This window comes from Rhipicephalus microplus, chromosome 7 (assembly GCF_043290135.1).
Source record: "Rhipicephalus microplus isolate Deutch F79 chromosome 7, USDA_Rmic, whole genome shotgun sequence".
NCBI lineage: Eukaryota > Metazoa > Arthropoda > Arachnida > Ixodida > Ixodidae > Rhipicephalus > Rhipicephalus microplus.
The window spans coordinates 109416878-109435713 of NC_134706.1; the positions used below are offsets into that span (position 1 = coordinate 109416878).

Sequence of the window (18836 nt, forward strand, 5' to 3'; positions counted from 1 at the left end):
AGGTTCCGTACCTGCCTGCGTCAAACTGTCTTTTCGTCCACGTTACTTTCTTCACATATATACCACTTACATATCCCCTATATGCTTTCATCGGCTTCGTTATTTGCTTGCTTTCGTTAAGGTGAATGATTATACGAACCTTCTAATCTCGTCCTTCATCTAACTTTTGTCAGCGGTATCGTTCATAATGTAATCTTCTGCCGTCGCCAATCGCCGTCGTATCGCATGCGTCGAAAACAAACAAACAAACAAACAAACAAACAAACAAACAAACAAACAAACAAACAGGTACACGAACGCAACATTCGCGAGTGCGAATTAAGAGCGGCGGAAATATATAGGACATTGACAGGGACGTGTTCATTGCCTTCGGCTCATCCCAGCCCCCTGAAACGACTGCGATATCACGAAACGAGCTTGTTCAATCCGTAAGCTTGATCTGCGATCATGTATGAAGGCTTCGCCGAAATGATGTCGCCGAGGAAGAAAGAGACTCTGAATTGTAGCTTGCACGTATATCCGCGCACGTTAATTCGCGGCGCGAGAATCTTTCCACGATCGGGTCCTATGTAATCGCCGTGGCGCCCCGTTACGCAGATGTGGCGCGTCACAATTATTGCGACACTGACACAACAATGATATACGATCGTTTGCGTCGCAAACGTCTGTCGCACGCAATTACGTCGTGCAGCGCTCATTCATGTACGCAACAAAAATGATAGAAAAACGACGGAGACATCAAGGTCGAGCACATTTAATTGCGTCTGTAGATGCGAAGTCGTTTCGCCGACTTTCTGGGACGCTACGACTAACGGCAGCAGCTGTCGAACGATACGTATAACGCTGTAATTAGCAAAGAGAGCATCTATACTACGCCTTTTTCGAGCAGTTCATAATGAAGGTTTTTCGCAAACTATACGCATGCCAGCTCCGTCTTGCGGATATTTTAGGAACTGTGAACAACGTAAAAGTTTTTTGTATGATCTAGATCAAGGGGTCAGGTGATAGTGTATTTATGAGGTGTTCCAACTCGGTTTACCCTAGCCTAAATAAATAAGAAGCAAGAAGCCATTAATGTACCGTTATATAGACTATGTAGGTTATATATATATATATATATATATATATATATATATATATATATATATATATATATATATATATATATATATATATATATATATCGGATCGGCTGCGGCGGCTGCATTTCCGATGGAGTTGAAAATGTTGTAGGCCCGTGTGCTCAAATTTGGGTGAACGTTAAAGAACATCAGGTGGTCAAAATTTCCACAGCCCTCCAATACGGTGTCTCTCATAATCATATGGTGGTCTCGGGACTTTGAATCCCACACATCAATCTGTTATATATATCGGATCCATGTCTTCGTTATTTCGCCAGCAATGATGCACTCGTATTCACGTACTGCGTAAAATGACAAATGTGACCGCGAAACTATAGACGGCTTCTGCCTCCTGACTATATAAAGTGCTATAGTGCTATATAAAGTGCAATAAAGTGCTATAGAGTGCTGCGACTATGTAAAGTGCTATATATAGCACTTTACCACTAGCACTTTACCATATTTAAAGTGCTATAACAGTTTACCATAAACACAATTAAAATGCCTGGTGGTTGTGGTTCTGGACTGCTGACCCGAAGGTCGAGGAATCGAATCCCGTCCACGGCGGCCGCATTTTGATGGAGGTCAAGTTGATAGAGGCCCGCCCATTTAGATTTATGTGCACGTTAAACAACATCGGATGATCAAATTTTATGGAGGCCCTCCACTAAGTCGTCACTCGTAACCATTTAGCGGTTCTGAGACGTAGAACATTCCATAATTAATAAAGGACTATACACGTTTCATACAAAAAAAAAAATAGTGTCCCACACTTTGGCGTGCGTGCTTCGTAATCGTAAATCGTGCCTTGATTACTCGATGGGAAACTGCCCATTTTTATGTTCTTTTCAGTTAACTTGCGTCACCAGCCATCGACGGGGTCGTCGCGGATGAAGTCCTTATGTAATCCGGGCCTCCGTGGCCTTCACACTTTCTCGCGCGCGAACGAGAATGATGAACGCGCCAGTATATATATATATATATATATATATATATATATATATATATATATATATATATATATATATATATATATATATATATATATATATATATATATATATATATATATATATATTCGTGAGAGCGCGTGATATGTAAATGTACGCTGCACGCTGCATACCGCGATGTTTCCGCTACCAATGTCTCGCACTTATAGCATCCGACTTTGAAGGCCGCGGGTGTGGAAAGAGTGCTGCTTTACGACGCGGTGGTAGCTTCTGCATTATTCGCTCTACCTTCAGGTCGTCTTAATCGAATGGGACCATACGTGTGTTTGGTCTCTTGCTAGCCGGAATATTTGAGGGCTGTAATTTTGTGAAAATGCCGGAAGCTCCCTAGTTTCAGCCCTTGTTACGTTGTTGGGCGCTCCCTACTTAAATATTCAGATCCCAGTCGGGCAAATGAAATACAGCTTGTTACGGGCAGAGCGCGAACTTCGAGAGGCGGCAAAAAACGCGCAAGACGCGGTATACATAAGGCTTGTTTGCGCCAAGTGTGAGGCACCGTGGCAGCAGGATTGCCGCATAGCAGGTGCGATCTTACACACGTAATGTTCTCGTCTTCTATATAGGTGCGCCGGGGGAGGAGCGGTGGCACCACGCGCCATGTGCGCGCTCGTTTCCGTTTCGCAACCCCGCTGCATACATCTCAGCGGGGACGAAATAGCCATTGCGAATTGCGCCAATCTGGCACCCAAGGTCGCGCACGACGGCTGGAATCAACACGGACGATCATGGCATGCGCCGTCGCACTTCGCCTCGCGTGTGCCACATATACTATCCACGTTCAGAACGGCAGAAACGTTGAGCAAGCAGGCAGAGATTCGTCGTGAAAGAAGGGCGGACTGAACCACCTCTTACGGACATAAGTCCTTGCTCATCGACGCCACCTGCGGCGTGCGCGACTTCAGCACACCAGGCCGCCTCACTTGCAGCGACGGATGTATGTACGGTCCGAACCATAGGTATCTCTTGGACTTCATGCAGTAAGCACAGCTGCACAATTTTCTGCAGTGTGTATTGATGCCGTAGGGCAAGCTCACACAGCAATAATAATAATAATAATAATAATAATAATAATAATAATAATAATAATAATAATAATAATAATAATAATAATAATAATAATAATAATAATGAAAGAAGAAGAAGGGTGCACTGACATGAACATGAACACAGGAGATGATGAACAAGATAGCGCAAACGCCTAGTGTTTTTCTGTTCTGCCTTTTCTTGCCATGTGTGTGTTTTTAATGCCTCAAGCCAAGCAGATATATATCAAACGACCCTTTTGGTGATATATGTGCGTCCAGCTGCGTTCTTCCTTCCATAATTGCGAAGCACTCTAGGGAGGTCTATTGCTGAAAATAACCCCTACAGCTCTTTACCTCCAGAGTCTATCTCTATTGATAGCTATATACTGGGTAATAAAAGAGCTGCGGGCGTTATTTCCATGCAGCGCTTACAGGGGCACGCGTAAGTGACATATGAAGTTTTGTAATTGGCACACCTCTTCCCAGTAACAAAACAGAAACATATATGATTTCGAAGTTTTCTTTTTATCACAGTGGAAGACATGCGTTTGTCCAGATGTTTGCGCTAACTGTGTATTGCGCAGACACCCACTAATGCTTTGTTGCGTGCTACCTATATACGATCGGCCCACAAGATTTATTGATTAATTGATTGATACATGGGGTTTAATGTGCTGAAACCACCATACGAATATGAGAGACGACGTAGTGGAGGGCTCCGGAAATTTCGACCACCTGGGGTTCTTTAACGTGCACCCACATCTGAGCACACGGGCCTACGAAATTTCCGCCTCCATCAGAAACACAGCCGCTGCAGCCGGGTTCGATCCCGCGACCTGCGGGTCAGCACCCGAGTACCTTAGTCACTATAGACCACCGCGGCGAAGCAAACAAGAAGGAAATAACGACTTTTGCCTTCGAGTGGTCTGACGCAAATTCATGAGGGACCCTGTAATTTTTCTCTTTGGTATTCTTCTGGTGTTTCTTATGTTTGCCAGCTGCACCCAAGAAGAGAGAGAAAAAAATGGCAGGTATGGAAAGGCAGGGAGGGTACTAACCTGTCGGAGATAACCGACTCGTTACCCTCACACGTGGGAACGAGATGAGGGAGATTGAAAGAAGAGGAGAAAGCTAGCACTAAAGACATCACACACACAGATATGTAGTTAATCACAGTCGAGTTCAAAGAACCGAAGGGCATGGAATGTGCAAGCTGCTCGGAACCTTCGGCCCTGAAGATCTCTCAATAGCACATGATCCCGATTGCTCATTAAAACGCGTGGTTGCAAATATTTGATTGTAACTGTATAGCGAATGCCCTGTAAGCGCTACCACATATGCGGGACCTAACGGCACCAATGAAGACAGATTATCACCGTCGGACCTGATTGTTCTCGTTTTATCCCGCCGATGGCGCCCCGAAGGCTCCACAGACGTTCCGTTGCTCCGTCCAGCTCCATCAACAACGTATATCCTGCGCGGCACGTGTGTTACGTTGACGAAACGATGACACGTCCATATCTGTCTCGCTTGTCGATAAAGTGGATCGCAGAGACGTAAGAGCCGGACGCGACCCATGCGCCCTTGGTCCCTTTGTGTGTGTGTTGTTTCTGGATGTGTGTACCATTTAGCTCGTTCACCGAATCGACGACAACCCGCGCAACATTGCGTCTGTTTGTATTCGTCACGCGCGTGCTCGAGATCGATGTAAGCACGTGCGCGAGCGTGTGTCTGTATGTGTTGGTGTTCCGTACACGTGCGGCAAAGAGTGTTTTTCATTGGCGGTTTCCTGTTTCCGAGGGACGCCCATCGCACCGTGACCCATTCGTATACGAATCGTTCCAACGTCCGTGTTTGGAGCGATTCGGGCGTGTCTTTTCCTCGTCCTTGGCCCGAACAGCACACACACACACGCGCGTTTTCGCGTCTTGCGAGCCGGTGACAGCTTATCTGCTCCTGCGCGCTCTCTCTCGATTATGAGTGTCGTTGTTTTCCCTTATTGTTGCACGTAAACTGCGAATGCAGTGTTCAGCGCACAAGAGGAATAATGGAAGCTCGTGACGTGTCACTAGAGGCTTACGAGTGCATCGGTCAACATTCTCAGCGATTGAGGCTGAGGTTTATCTGCGGCTTACGTCATCACATGCTTTGTCGTAGGTGATAAGATATTATTACTGCCTTCCTTTCTATTTTTATATGCCTCGTTTCTTCAAATCAACCTTCCCTTTTCAAACAACGCTTGTGTCGTGCACTCCCGTCGTTCCACCTTTTTTTTTTTTTTTCGCGCTGGCCGCCATGAGTCAACATTTTGTAAAGCCTTATCTTAGGCACAAGCATCACACACGAACGGATGGTTCGCATATTGTTTAGTTAGCGACTTGTTTTTTTCTACCTTTTTGTTACCTCGTACTAGTCAGATTTATTTGTGTTATATTTTTTTCACATTTTCTATTTGTTGGGTTTTAATAGAAATAATTTAAGTTTTAGCCGTGCGTCAGAGCCCAATGTTTGTTTTCGCAGCTCGTCCTCGTCTTTCGTAATCTTAGTTTTGCTCAAGACGAAACCCGGACAAAAGGCGCCAAAGGTTGGGCTTGTATAGTCTTAGCCATTCCGCCAATAAAAAAAAATAGGCGTCGTGGTTTATTCTTTCAGCACATCATAGCCTATAAGTTACTGTATAGCGTTAATGAAGCCATTTCAGCTATTTAACTGTCGTCACTGTTATTTCTGTTGTGCTTGTCTTTTTTCACAATGTGGACGTGATTCGGGAACAGTGAGCTCTACAAATGTGACAATTTTCCCGACCTTTTTCCCTTCTTTTTTGTGCATATAAAGAAGGCACTCGACTTTCCCATATCAGAACAGTCACGAAACACAAAAGTGTTCACATTTCTGCATCGCGAGAATAGGTATACCTCATGTTATGAAATATAACAAAGAAGACAACAATAAAGTGATGAGTTATAGAATGTTCTATGTAGATGTGCTACAAATGACGACTGTGTCGTGTGTGAAATAGCCTATGTGAGTCACTTCATTTTCCAGTTATATTTTAATGGCGAAATTTCGCTGTAGTTAGCCTCCTATTAAAATACTGTACAGTATTTAAATCGGCAACCGATCGACTTTGTGTCTATCGATCGACACACTCTGGGGAACAGTGACTTATCACAAGTTTTGTCTTTTTTTATGCGCAGGCTCACATGGTCGCAGCCTTCGAGCAGTCCCTGTCCAACATGACATCACGGCTTCAGCACCTCACCGTTACTGCTGAGCAAAAGGTGTGTAAAGGTTTGTCGCTAAAACGGTTGTGGTATTAAAGCATCGATTTGGCAAATGGATGCTCCAAAGTGCATCGTCCATTTTGAAGATGTTCTTTATGCATTGCATAGTGTCACCACAGACCTGGTTGATTGGCGGATTATGGGTCAGGCCTTTACCCTGCAGTGGGCGTACTCGGCTGTTGATGATGAGTGTCACCTTTGCAGTAAAATAGAAGAAATCGACAGGGGTTTTTATGTGAACGATACTTGTTTAACTTATAAGCGATTCCACAATCGGGCGAAATATGGAAGGGTATGCACCTCCACATATACTAGTATGCGCAACTAAGCTCAGAACATGCGCGCCTGTTACGTTTCTCTCATTACATTAGTTCAAAAGGGCGATAGTTTTTTAGTTCCTTCTGGCGATTAAAAATAAATTCTTGCACAATTCATCTAACAGCTTCAACCCATCGTGCAGTTTTTAATAAACCAGCGTTACACAGCCCGCTGACGCTGCTAAAAACTTGTTGCACATATGGCTCGTGCTGCATGTGGGCCCCTCCGCGGCACTTCCCTCTGGTCAATGTGTGCCATTTAGCTGTGGACTCGAGAAATTCATGCGATCTGTGTTTTTTTTTTCTTTTGCATGTTCTCATAAATTCATGGCGTGTTGGTACAAGGCTACTCTGAGGATCAATCACGCGCTGCCTCCTCGCTCGAATTCCTAGCACAGTACTAATGTGTAGGGGTGAGGGCGTGAGGAACGTGATTAGATCCCTTGTGACCATGGTAAAATTCAAAAGCCCATTTCCTTTCCGTTAAAGAGCGCTGCAAAAGAAACTAGATATTGTGATTCGCATTAAATCATATATTGAATGAGATGCCCATTCACATTTTTAGTTAGGTGCAGTAAATAAAAGTGCCTTTACTTCACTGACTCGGTGCCCAATGACTCAATAACATCGTTGAATTCTCAGGGCCAGGTCTTCTGTGATGATACTTATATTTAGGCCTTGCCAGAAGCTGTCGTGTTGACACATCAACTGATCTATAAACTACGGCTTTCGTTACATAAATCTGTGCTGTCGCCTCATATTTTCTGAAAGAAAGTACTTCACTCAACGTGTCGTATGGTCGTACTCCTTTTCTGCGCAGGACTCGGAACTGACAGAGCTGCGCAGCACCATCGAGGCGCTGAAGAAGCAGAGCGCTGAGGCCGGTCTCACCAAGATGGCGCTGCAGTCCATGGCGGCCGTGCAGCGAAGTATGACCCCCGCTAACGGCGCGCCCCCTGGTGGTGGTGGTTCGACTAACCTAGTTCGCCGCCATACCTTTAACACGCCCAAGGACGCTGCCGCCGGTGGTGAGCAGTCACCCGACACACAACTTCCCTTCCTGCCCCCTCTCTCTCCCCCCACCCCAAGCCTCGCTTCACTAACTGCACATAGGTTGTTGAGAAGTACAGCTCTATTAACTAACTCTGCATGTGACTGAGGCCGTCGCCTTTGCTTCCGTTTCCATTTTGATTCCATTTACAGCCCGAGAAAAAAAACATGTCAACTACAAGCATGGCTGTCGCTCTCACTTTCAGAGGGATTTTCTATAAGGGCTCCATGGGATGGCACTTACTCATTTTCGTAACGTCAAGCACTTCTCCAGTGTTTCAGATCGCTTTCTTATACATACTCTCGTTTATGTGGCTGATTCAAGTAGAAAACTTGAACTTAGTATCTGACATTGCTGCTCAGCTAAACGTAATATTTTGGGCAGTTACAATGATCTTGGCTTCAACTATTGTTGACTTTAAATAACTTGGCTATAATTTTGTAGGCTATTGACATTAGCCTACAAAGAGTACATATGGTGCCAATGAAAACTAGCTGTTGCGCCTGTCTTTCAGAAGTGATTGGCATGCCCGCTGTGGTTCTGTGGGCAGAGCGAACTTTTTATTGCGTTGTAACGTATTGTGGTAGTAGTATATGGCTGGAAAAAACAGTGTCACCACAACTTTTTTATCCTGAAAATTATGGACACTGTGCAAATGCTTGCCTATGGGGATCGAGGTTGTCTCGCGACGCTTGTTAAATAGTGCTTTGTCCAGTTTTTCTAGTTTCTCAGGATATATACTGTTTCCAAGCCTGTCAAGAAAGGATGTCTCTGTGTTCATAGACAATCTTCGTCACTTGTTCCTATCACAATACAATGAGTTTATAATCATCAGTTTACAATGTCACAAATTTGTTGGATAGAAGAATGAAGAAACTTCAAGAAATCTTTGTACTACTATCATTCTATTGCTGTTGTACTAAAGTGAAATGTGTTACCCAGAACCATGCCCACACAGTTTACATTCTCCAGGCATTCGTGTTATTTAGGCATGTGGCTGCTAGAGAGCTCGTGTACACAGCAGTACACTGTTAAAGGTACCGCCAGAGCGCATGGCAGCTATTTGGTGCCACCACTTGCCAAGGGCTACAAGGAACTTCTCACAGGTGCATAATCACTGTGTGCAGTGTTCTTCCGACCCCACTTCGTGAAGATTCTACGCTCAGCAACAGGTGGTTGCGGACAACGAAAGAGCAGTACTTGTAGCCCACACTGTGCCTGTGCGAAACTCGTTGCAGCCACTGGCCAGTGGGAGCACTGAGTGATTGCTACATGCTCTGTTGTTCACTTAACAGTGGACCAATGTGTACACGCTCAGCTAGTATAAATAATTCATATTCTGGGTGCATTCAGTCCACACTTACTGAGCTTTTCCCAGCGCTTGTCTTTTTTACTCACTTTGCTGCATTGGATATGTTTTGCGCAGCGCTGCAAGGCCAGCACATGTCACGCCAGCTATCGGCCGACTCCATGTCGAGTGTAAACTCTGCATCGAGCGCCTGCAGCAACACCTCCACCAGGCACGAGGAGTGCTCCAAGAACAAGCACAAAAAGAAGAAAGGATGGGTGAGCAGAAATATTTCCATTGTCTTAAAGCCTGTCACTGGGTTTCGTCTAGCCTGGTATTTTCATTTCTACTAGCCTGGCACACCCTCTGCGCGATGGAAATGCGGAGTGGATGATTGTTGCCAAGCAAAATTTATACATTATTGTAGCCCTACTCTACATTGAAATTTGTGGTAGAGGTATGCACCTGTGTATGCTATGTTCTTGCAGAGGCCAAACCCACTGGCGGGTGGCCTGTTTAATATTAGCTGTGTCAGTTCGCAGACCAGTAGGGTAGCCCCTCCCCCCCCCCCGCTCTCTCCAAAACTAAATTGAAGGAAGGGGGAGAGGTTCAGTCATATTTTATGCATATTCTTATGTGCATTTTCGTGGGCCCATGAATTATCAACTTGTACCGCATATAGACAATACTGGAAAACTACAGAGCCATTTTGAAATGGTATTTGTTTGTTCATTTCGATCTGTCCACTACATGGCTCTCTCTGTGCCATTGATAGCTTCCTGGTTAGCACAGATGGTTGAGTGACTGCCCCAGGAAAGCATTGGTCTTGGGTCCGACCCCCAGACCAGTACGATTTTGTTTTTCAATCAAAGCTTCCCTTTGTTGAAAATCTGTACGGATCTCCTTGTGGATTTGTGCAACAACCGGTCGTTTTTCAATTTATCTTTCTTGACGCTTTCTGCTACCTTATGGGATTCCGCAGAAAGGATTCGTAAGGTCAAAGTGTATTTAGTGTTTTCGAGGACAGGTCACATAGTTGACTCAGCTATATGCACCAAATATAATTATGTGCAGTGACTGACAAGCCTCTGGTTTTTTTCCATTTCTCAAGCAGCTTCGGAGCTCCTTCAGTAAGGCATTCTCCCGGAGCAAGAAGAACCGTCATAACTCGGTGTCGGATGTCGAAGACATTCGAGCGCTTCACTCGGACTCGTCGACTCCAAACTCTCCGCTGCTGGGACTGGGCAGTCCACCCTCCCTGGTGACCGCCAATGGCCTGCCACATTCACCCCCTGGGTGCGGCACCGAGAATGGCGAACTCTCGCACTCTAGCTATGCGTGAGTTGATTGTGTAACATTTGCCCTGTCTTCTTGTTCCATTCGGTCTTCATGCATTTTGCTCAGTGCAACTAATTTACCATGCTCTACATTGCTTTAAAATGCTTTATACTGTATTACAATGATCAATTGCATTACAGCCACGTTACAAAGTTGATCGCGACCAGTTGAGTTGATTATGCTCCGCTTGTACTGTTCTCTCATTTCATACGTCATCTTCTCATTCTCCGGGCACGAACGCCTTAGAGGAGAAGGAAGAGCAAGCAGCATTAAATTTCCAATTTTATTCATTTTCGTGGTGCATGGCGTTGCAAATTTTGGCAGACGTGATCGTAAACACTTAGTGTATGCATTTCGCCTGTAAGCTCAATATTGTCAAACCTGGTGAGCGGCCCTCTAGTGGTGAACTGGGCAAACGCCTTAGGCACGCGTGACTACACACTGCCGTTTTCCAAGCATTTAATTCATCCAACATTCGCAATATGGAATGATGTAACGGTTCTCTTAACGGTACCACAGGCTCAACGAACATGATGAAGAAGATGGCGGGCCTGAGCTGGTGCGTGAGCTAAGGAAGCAGCTGCGAGAGAAGGACTTGGTGCTCACCGACATCCGGCTGGAGGCCTTGTCTTCGGCTCACCAACTGGACAACCTCAAGGAAACGCTGGCCAAGATGAGGGTGCGTGCAGTGGCCGGTGCCGCTGTTCTTGAGTTGTTGCAGTTATCACTACATTGCACTCACTATAAAAAAGTACAGCGCAACCGGCAATGTTCGTGTGCTTACTGAAGCATAAGTCTTATCTGAAGGCTTGGCAACAAAAGCAAGTCAAGCCTTGAGTCAAGTTAGCCTAAGTGTGTCTTAGTACAGTAATACCTTGTTAACTTGAAGTTGTAAAAACTAAGAAAAATTTAGAGATAATCAAGGTTGCAAAAATCACTGAGAAAAATCGAGTGCTTTTTAGAAAAATCACTACTACTTACCGACTCTTCAGCAGCAGTTTCTAATGTTTCTTCTCGTGAAAGTTTAAAAGAGAATAAAAATATCACACAAGAGACGTCAACCAGCCGGATTTCGTAGCACTGCTATTTCATTTAACAGAGAAAAACTCCCTAATGCTTATCTGCTCTCCAGCCGTGCTCGGGCCTTGGAAGGCATCCTCCAGCTCCTTCATGCATCGTGTCAGTAGATCTTTCCCGCCATTGCGCTCCACCGTATTTCGAAGCAAACGGAGCAAATTTCGCGTTTCTGCAGATGTCAGCACATCTCGAGGTGGTTTGTCATCGGCCTTGTCTGTGCCGCCTCCTACAATAGTGGCTGTTTGAATGATATCGGTGTCCATCATTTCTCTGGTCACCGGCACATCCTGCTTGCACAGCGCGTACTTGAGAAAAGTTACCTCACTTTCGGCGGCACCGTTACCGGCCTCCTTTCGCCACTTTCCTAATCAGGGCAACTTTCCTTTCTAGCACTAGCGACTTGCACTGCTTTTGCGACGCCATGCTTGTTGCACTCGCACTAAGCCGCCGCTCCTCAAATTCAGCGTTAAATTTATACTGGGTGCGTCGCGCAGATTAGACTGAATGGAAATCACACTTTAGAAAAACAACGAGCACTGCCAAACGAACAATAAAAATTACCGCGACTATGGGACTACATTAAGCGTGGGGGCAAAGCGCGAGGCCTGCTGCATGGGAGTCACATGACGTGACACAGGGTTATATGACGTCACATGATGTGCCACAGTTGATATGCTGCTAGGCTCAGACTTCACGTTCATGGAAAGTATCGACATAGTGGCAGGCGTGGCTAAATAAAAAATGAAAGTAAAAATTTGACGGATTTCAGGCGTAGCAGCATCGCGCGAATCTTGTGTAATGGCCCGGTGGCAGAATTTTCGTTCTACTTCCACTCAAGATTTTGAGATATCTGCAATCCTATCCAGAAATACTTTGAGATCAAGGGAAAAAAATAGTACATGGGATGTAACAGAGAAGGTTCGGTGCCACGGAAAATTTCGACTTAGCCGATTTTTTCAGATATGTGAGTTTGAGTTAACGCGGTATTACTGTACATCAGCTGGCTCTTCCTGCGTGGGTAATTTATAAACAATATTCCAAGCCTGCCTCCACCTTGCAAGTATGTAAGAGCCGAACATCAAGTTAAATTCAAACGATAGGGAAATTCAAGCGTCTAGACTACCGAATAGAGCTTGAGTCATGAACTGGCATAGCAGTTACCCTTTAAGTATTTTTGTTCAATACTATTTTTTGACAGGGACAAGGGGTTGACTAACAGTGTATACAAATCATTGAAAGATGACGAGAATATTGAATAAGTGTGAATGATAATTGAATGAGGTTTATGATGAATGAAAATGTTTCTCATGAATAAATGTATATGGTTTTGAAAGACTATTCTTTCGGTGTGAACTGATTTAGTGTCTCTGTTGAATGTCCTCTTGAAGCAAATGCTTGCACACTAATATTGGCATGATAAACCATCACCTTGTGCAGAATGAAATGCTCAGCCTCAAACAGGACAACGACCGGTTACATCGGCTAGTCCGCAGTCAGTCACTCAGTGCATCACAGAGTTCACTACCTCATCGGACCAGCATGGACATGCTCGACAAGCGACTCAGTGCCCACGAAATCTCCTCCACACTTGGTGAGTGTCGACTGTTTCCTCTCTCGTTCTTTCATGTCTTATGACTAAAATACACAGTAGTGACCCTGGCTTTTGTGGACCTTATGCTTAGTCGAATGCGCTATCTGTTTTGATGAAAACACTTCAGAACTTTATATTTACCAGCACATTGTGCTGTGCTTAAGCGACAAACTGTGATCTCGTAGCGTAGTGCTTATATGTTGCCAATTATATTGCTTTCAGATCTTCACGATGGCATCAATGGTTCTGTCCCAGAAGGCAAGCGCGTCACTGTCACCGTTCATCTGGTGTGTCATGGAGACGTTGAGAAGTGCCTCACGAAATCTGAGGTGGGTGTGCTTTTTTTTCTCATTTTACAATGGCTCTTGGCATCTATAGATTTCCATCATTAAAGTGTGTTAGCTTTTTTGTATAAAGACAGTCAGTGAGTTCACGATATAACCCCTTACTTGTCATCCTCACTTAGATGAATCTTTAAAAAAAAATCCTTGTTTCTCCGCAAGCGCGAAGCGTTCACTATGCAATAGATGCAAATTTCAATAGTACATAAAGTAAGGCTAACAGCTGCATATGAGCGTCGGATCAGGCGTAACTCGACAAGACACTGGAAGTAAATGCAGCCGCTGCAGCGAGTGCAGGGACCTTTGTTATTTTCATGGCTTCAGAACAAGCTTTTCGCTGAAAGTGTAATGTGAACGTAGCTGAGGAAAACCTGCTGACCTCCCTCCCGAGATATACGGTATGCACAAGTACAGGCCACAATGTTCTGTTAAGTCTAAGTACGCATATCCTCCTAGAGGCGGGTACTCTTCCTCCACTTCCTATCTCTATGTGCATTTCACGTGAAGAGAAGCGGGAAAGCGTTTGCTCTTTGATTGAGCAGCGATCGGCAGCAGGCCTTGCAGTGGTTTAATGTTATGGCATGCGTCCTTAATGCTGCATATATTGCTGGATAATTTCATATCTTCCATTCGTTGGCAGCGCCTACACGCTTTCACATATGAGGCGTATGGGTGATGGTAATAAGTCTGATAATAACTTCGTCCAAGCAAGGGCTATTGTAAACCATAACTAGTTTAGGCCAGCTTTGACGATGCTCGTGTTTAAACTGCCAATCAAGGCAGAAGTTCATGTGTTCATTATCAAGATCGAAGTAAATTGTGATTATACAGAAGTTGGGACTCAATGGTTTTGTTCTGGATGAGATAAAGAAGAAAGCTTAAATTTACAGCTCTAGAAAAATGTCGGGTTGCAGGTTTAGAACTAAATGTGAGTGATTTTTGTGCTGAATGCTTGATTGTAGCTCATCTGTGTTGGGATTTTTATAATTTCTAGGCACCAGAAGAGGCCTTAATTGGCTCGTTGTACGTGAGTGGCAAGACCAAATGGGATAATCTAGACAGTGCAGTGAAGAAAGCATTCAAGGTTCGTGACCCACAAAATAATTGTTGGCATGCTTATTTTGTGTGTGTATATATATATAGTACATGTATTAATTATTATTCCTAATCTTTAAAATCATATTGGGCTCCCATCCCAGGAGGTGGCCAAGTGGATTAGCAGTTTAGTTATTTCTTTATGTATGCCTAGTTTACAGTGAATCTGTTTGTAGCCTAGTCCATGTGACATGATAACAAGCACTTTATATCCATATTTGTAATATCACAGTTTGACACATTCTGTCAAATCTATAGTTTTAGGGAACAGACTCAACACGCAGGCAATCATACAGGCAGTGTCCGTGAAACTCGTAATGGCAAATACAAATGATGAGCATAAATGTACGGCCCAAAAATGAGCTCACAATGTCTGAGGTATAAAGATGGTAGTTACAAAAAGAGATGCATTAGTTTTGCCAGTCGACGCAGTTCAATCAATGACTGAAGTCAACGGCTGCAATCAATGAACGAGTACTTGCAATGCAGACTTCTGCACTGAGATCACGTTCAGTTGCAGTGCTTGTACTGTGATTGAGTGTATGGGATTTTATTGCACAAACCAAATGAAGTGTCACTAAGCCTAGCCACTGCTGCACAAACAAGTCACTTGTTAATACGGAGGCCTAGTGGCTGCTTCGCTGCTGCAGAATAGTTTTGATGTTCACCTTGAATGGCATATTTGTACTCTTTAGCACAACATTCTGCCTTGTCTAACATTTGCTCTAGTGTGGAGCAATATCAGCTGATTCTCAGAATGAGCTCATTCACCTTGACCTTGTCTTCATTCCGTTAAGGTGTGGGATCTAACATTTTGAACTTATCTCACCGCACAGGACTATGTCTTGAAGGTGGATCCTGCATCGAACCTGGGCCTGAGTTCCGAGAGCATACTCTGTTATCACATTGATGACATTGTCCGTTCCAAAGGTGGGTGTGGCTACTGTCTCAATCTGGTGAGCTTCAGATGAAGCACGCTCACTGACCACGTCTGATGATGAGCTGACAGTTAGGAACAACGTACGGGTCCTTTTTTCACTTAGCTGTACTAGAATTTGTCACATATAAAGTCAGTAAGTGACACAACGAGCCTGCATAGATAGCAGGCTTAGTCCCTGTTGTCTTATTCCTGGAATCTCTAATCATTCAGTCACCGCCAGCTACAACGATCAGGACATCAGGAACTATGCCTGCTATGTGCGCACGTTCATTGGGTCACCTACTGGCTTCATATTTGATGAGTTCTAGTCCAGCTCAGTGAACGAAGAACCCATACACAATTCCGAAATGTCAGATCCTCGTCAGACTTGGTCATTGACCATGTTTTTATCTCAATCAATGCCTGAACACACAAACTTTCATGGAACTTTTTATTCCATTGGACTTCTTCATGTACTTTTTTGGCGTAAGAGTGCATTCTGACACGTTCGACCCCCAGCTTGATTAGGTCTCACAAAAATTGTTTTCTTTTTGGTGCAGAAGCTGAGCTTCCAGAGCTGCTGCCTTGTGGTTATTTTGTTGGTGAAACACTGAAGATCCAAGTTGTGCTCAGAGGTAAGTGATGTATCCAACCACTTGGGCACAATTTATAACGAATCGCCAACAAATGTGTCATAATTTTACTAATTTATTGCCAGGCACTTTTCAAGAAAGCTAAGGTGTGATGTACATGTTCTGGTGAACCAGGATAACAGCCAAGTTCTGAATCATAATGTCTATTCTGCTGGTGGTCAGCTAGCAAACTATCAGTTGTGACAAAGTCTTATTTATAGCAAAGGCTATTTTTTCAAAAGTCTGCCCTTAGGTATAGTAATACTTGACTGAAAAATACAAACACAAATTAGCTTCGTGTATTAAGTCAAGTAATTAGTGGTGGTGAGCTCCACGAATACAGCTGTCAAAGTCAGTGGTGGGCCACGCCTGAGGCCTGTTGCACAAAGCCGACGATGACAGCTTAATTGCAGACCCGTGCAAGTTCACAATAAGTGTATGGCGTTTGCTTGTCTCAAGGCGCTTTGTAGTAATAGGTTGTCAATGTATTTTTAATAACTGTCAGTACAGTGGCTGGAAGCATCGTAGATTGATTGATTGATTTGTGGGGTTTAACGTCCCAAAACCACCATATGATTATGAGAGACGCCGTAGTGGAGGGCTCCGGAAATTTCGACCACCTGGGGTTCTTTAACGTGCACCCAAATCTGAGCACACGGGCCTACAGCATTTCCGCCTCCATCGGAAATGCAGCCGCCACAGCCGGGATTTGATCCCGCGACCTGCGGGTCAGCAGCCGAGTACCTTAGCCACTAGACCACCGTGGCGGGGCCTGGAAGCATCGTTAAGCTGTCAGTTTGATGTTTTAAAACTGCCCCTTAAATCATGCGTTTCAACTGAAATCGAAATCTATATAACTATGTAAAATAGGTGATATGTGATTATCCCTAATAATTTGGTCTGCATGGTGACAGAGCTAAAAAGGGCATTGAAATCATAATAGTACTACTCATAAAAGTTTTTGCCATTGTTTAACACTTACGACTTATGGCCATGTGTGCAGGGACTGCACAGAATGCAGTGGATGCCCTTGCTCTCCAGACGCTCATTCCCAAGTCCGTGATCCAGCGATATGTCTCTCTCCTGACGGAACATCGCCGGATCATCTTGTGTGGTCCGAGCGGCACAGGAAAGACGTTCCTTGCCCAGAAGCTCGCCGAATACCTCGTTCTCAAGTGAGCATCTGTAGTTGGTTTTGAAGACTGCTTACACCACATTGTTAATGTTAGATACTTCGAAGTATCTCACGTTTTAATGTAATAGTATAGAAAGTTGAGTGAGTTGGTTCGAGGACATTCTTGGAAACATTTCAGCGTGCACACAACAGACAGAAAGCGAAAGGCAAAAAACAAACAGGCGCAAACTCACATTATGCTACGGCGGAAAAGAAAATGATAGGTGTATCTTTGAGAGACAGGAAGGGAGTAGAGTGGGTCAGGGAGCTGATGATGTCATAGTTGAAATAAAAAAAAAAAGAAATGGACAGAGGTCGGGCACGGAGAACTTAGGCAGAATAGCCACTGCTCATTGAGTGTAACTGACTAAATTACAAGAGAAGGCAAAGACGTGAGAAGGAGACAGAGAGTTAGGTGGGCAGTTGAGGTTAAGAAGTTTTGAGAAGCTGGGGCAACAGGCAGCAAAAAGCGCAGTACTGGGTAGATTGTCGGAACATGGCAGAGGCCTTTGCCCTTCAATGGGCTTAGTCAGGCTGCTAAAGAAGATGGTGATATTGTGCTACTATATTACTTATTCAAGTATGTTAGTAGTTTTGATTTTACGAATACTTGTTAAAAAGTATCTCTTTTGACATATGTGCTGTTTAAATTCTTTTCTACGCCATCAGAATTGTTTGAGGTGAACGAAAGGGCAGGTTTGGAACGGCCTGTGTTTTGTTAGGCTTGATCATATGCAGCCATAGAACGCTTAGGGGCATTCTTTGTGAGACACATAATCGTCTGCGCAGGTCTGGCAGAGACTTGGCCGCTGGCTCCATCGCCACCTTCAGTGTGGACCACAAGTCTGCGAAGGAGCTGAGGCAGTATCTCTCCAATGTGGCCGAACAGTGTGAGAACAGGTATGGGCATCTTATCTTTCACTTCTGCAAACCCACAGAGCCACTTTAGGGTTTAGGCACTCTTTTATTTTTAAGAACTTGCTAGCACTGACATAAGGTACGAGCTAGTCCCCTTATTGACAAGAGTACAAAACTCCCCTAAGCATATCTGTTAAACTATACAGCGAGAGGTCAACAGCAATGCTTAGTTATGCATATGCATAGAGTTTATATTCAATATGTTTACATAGTTGCCAAAAGCAAGAAAATTGGTGAGGTTTCACTTTTGCTTTTGTTTCTGCATCTTGCATTTGTGATTACTACACTAACGTGGCACTAGAAATAAACATCATTAGTCCTTTTGTGTAAACTTTTGTGCCCTTACAATAGCTCACAAACATTTATTTTCATCATTTCACGCATTCACGTGCGTGTTTGAGGTTTAGTTCAGTGCTGTTAATTATGCAGTACTTGAATGGGAGGCCCCCCTCCTTTTATTTCGTGATGAATGTACAGTTATACTAGCTTTGGGATTGACTGACAGGCTTCATCATCTACAAGTAGCGAAAGTGGCTCCCAAATGTTGCCTTATTGTTGGTTGCATAGTTATAAAAATATGATTCTTAAGTATACTTAATAAAAAAAAAGCATGGTAAACAGCATTTTCAATCAGTCAACCTTTTCTTCAATCAGA

The 18836-nt window shown here is 44.1% G+C and overlaps 1 protein-coding gene across 7 annotated transcripts in view; it reads left to right on the top strand.

Moving 5' to 3' along the window:
* Nucleotides 1-18836, top strand: part of sick (sickie) — a 1179025-nt gene that overhangs the window by 1147105 nt on the left and 13084 nt on the right. For 4 of the 7 annotated variants that reach the window (XM_075869563.1, XM_075869566.1, XM_075869569.1 and 1 more), the window contains 12 exons: nucleotides 6354-6437; nucleotides 7578-7785; nucleotides 9235-9374; nucleotides 10208-10434; nucleotides 10954-11113; nucleotides 12949-13102; nucleotides 13325-13431; nucleotides 14438-14527; nucleotides 15375-15468; nucleotides 16018-16092; nucleotides 17093-17264; nucleotides 18053-18163. In XM_075869563.1, the coding sequence (XP_075725678.1) occupies nucleotides 6354-6437; nucleotides 7578-7785; nucleotides 9235-9374; nucleotides 10208-10434; nucleotides 10954-11113; nucleotides 12949-13102; nucleotides 13325-13431; nucleotides 14438-14527; nucleotides 15375-15468; nucleotides 16018-16092; nucleotides 17093-17264; nucleotides 18053-18163 (1622 nt within the window). The remainder of the gene's footprint in view (nucleotides 1-6353; nucleotides 6438-7577; nucleotides 7786-9234; nucleotides 9375-10207; nucleotides 10435-10953; nucleotides 11114-12948; nucleotides 13103-13324; nucleotides 13432-14437; nucleotides 14528-15374; nucleotides 15469-16017; nucleotides 16093-17092; nucleotides 17265-18052; nucleotides 18164-18836) is intronic. The other 3 variants (XM_075869567.1, XM_075869568.1, XM_075869564.1) reach the window with 3 other exon arrangements.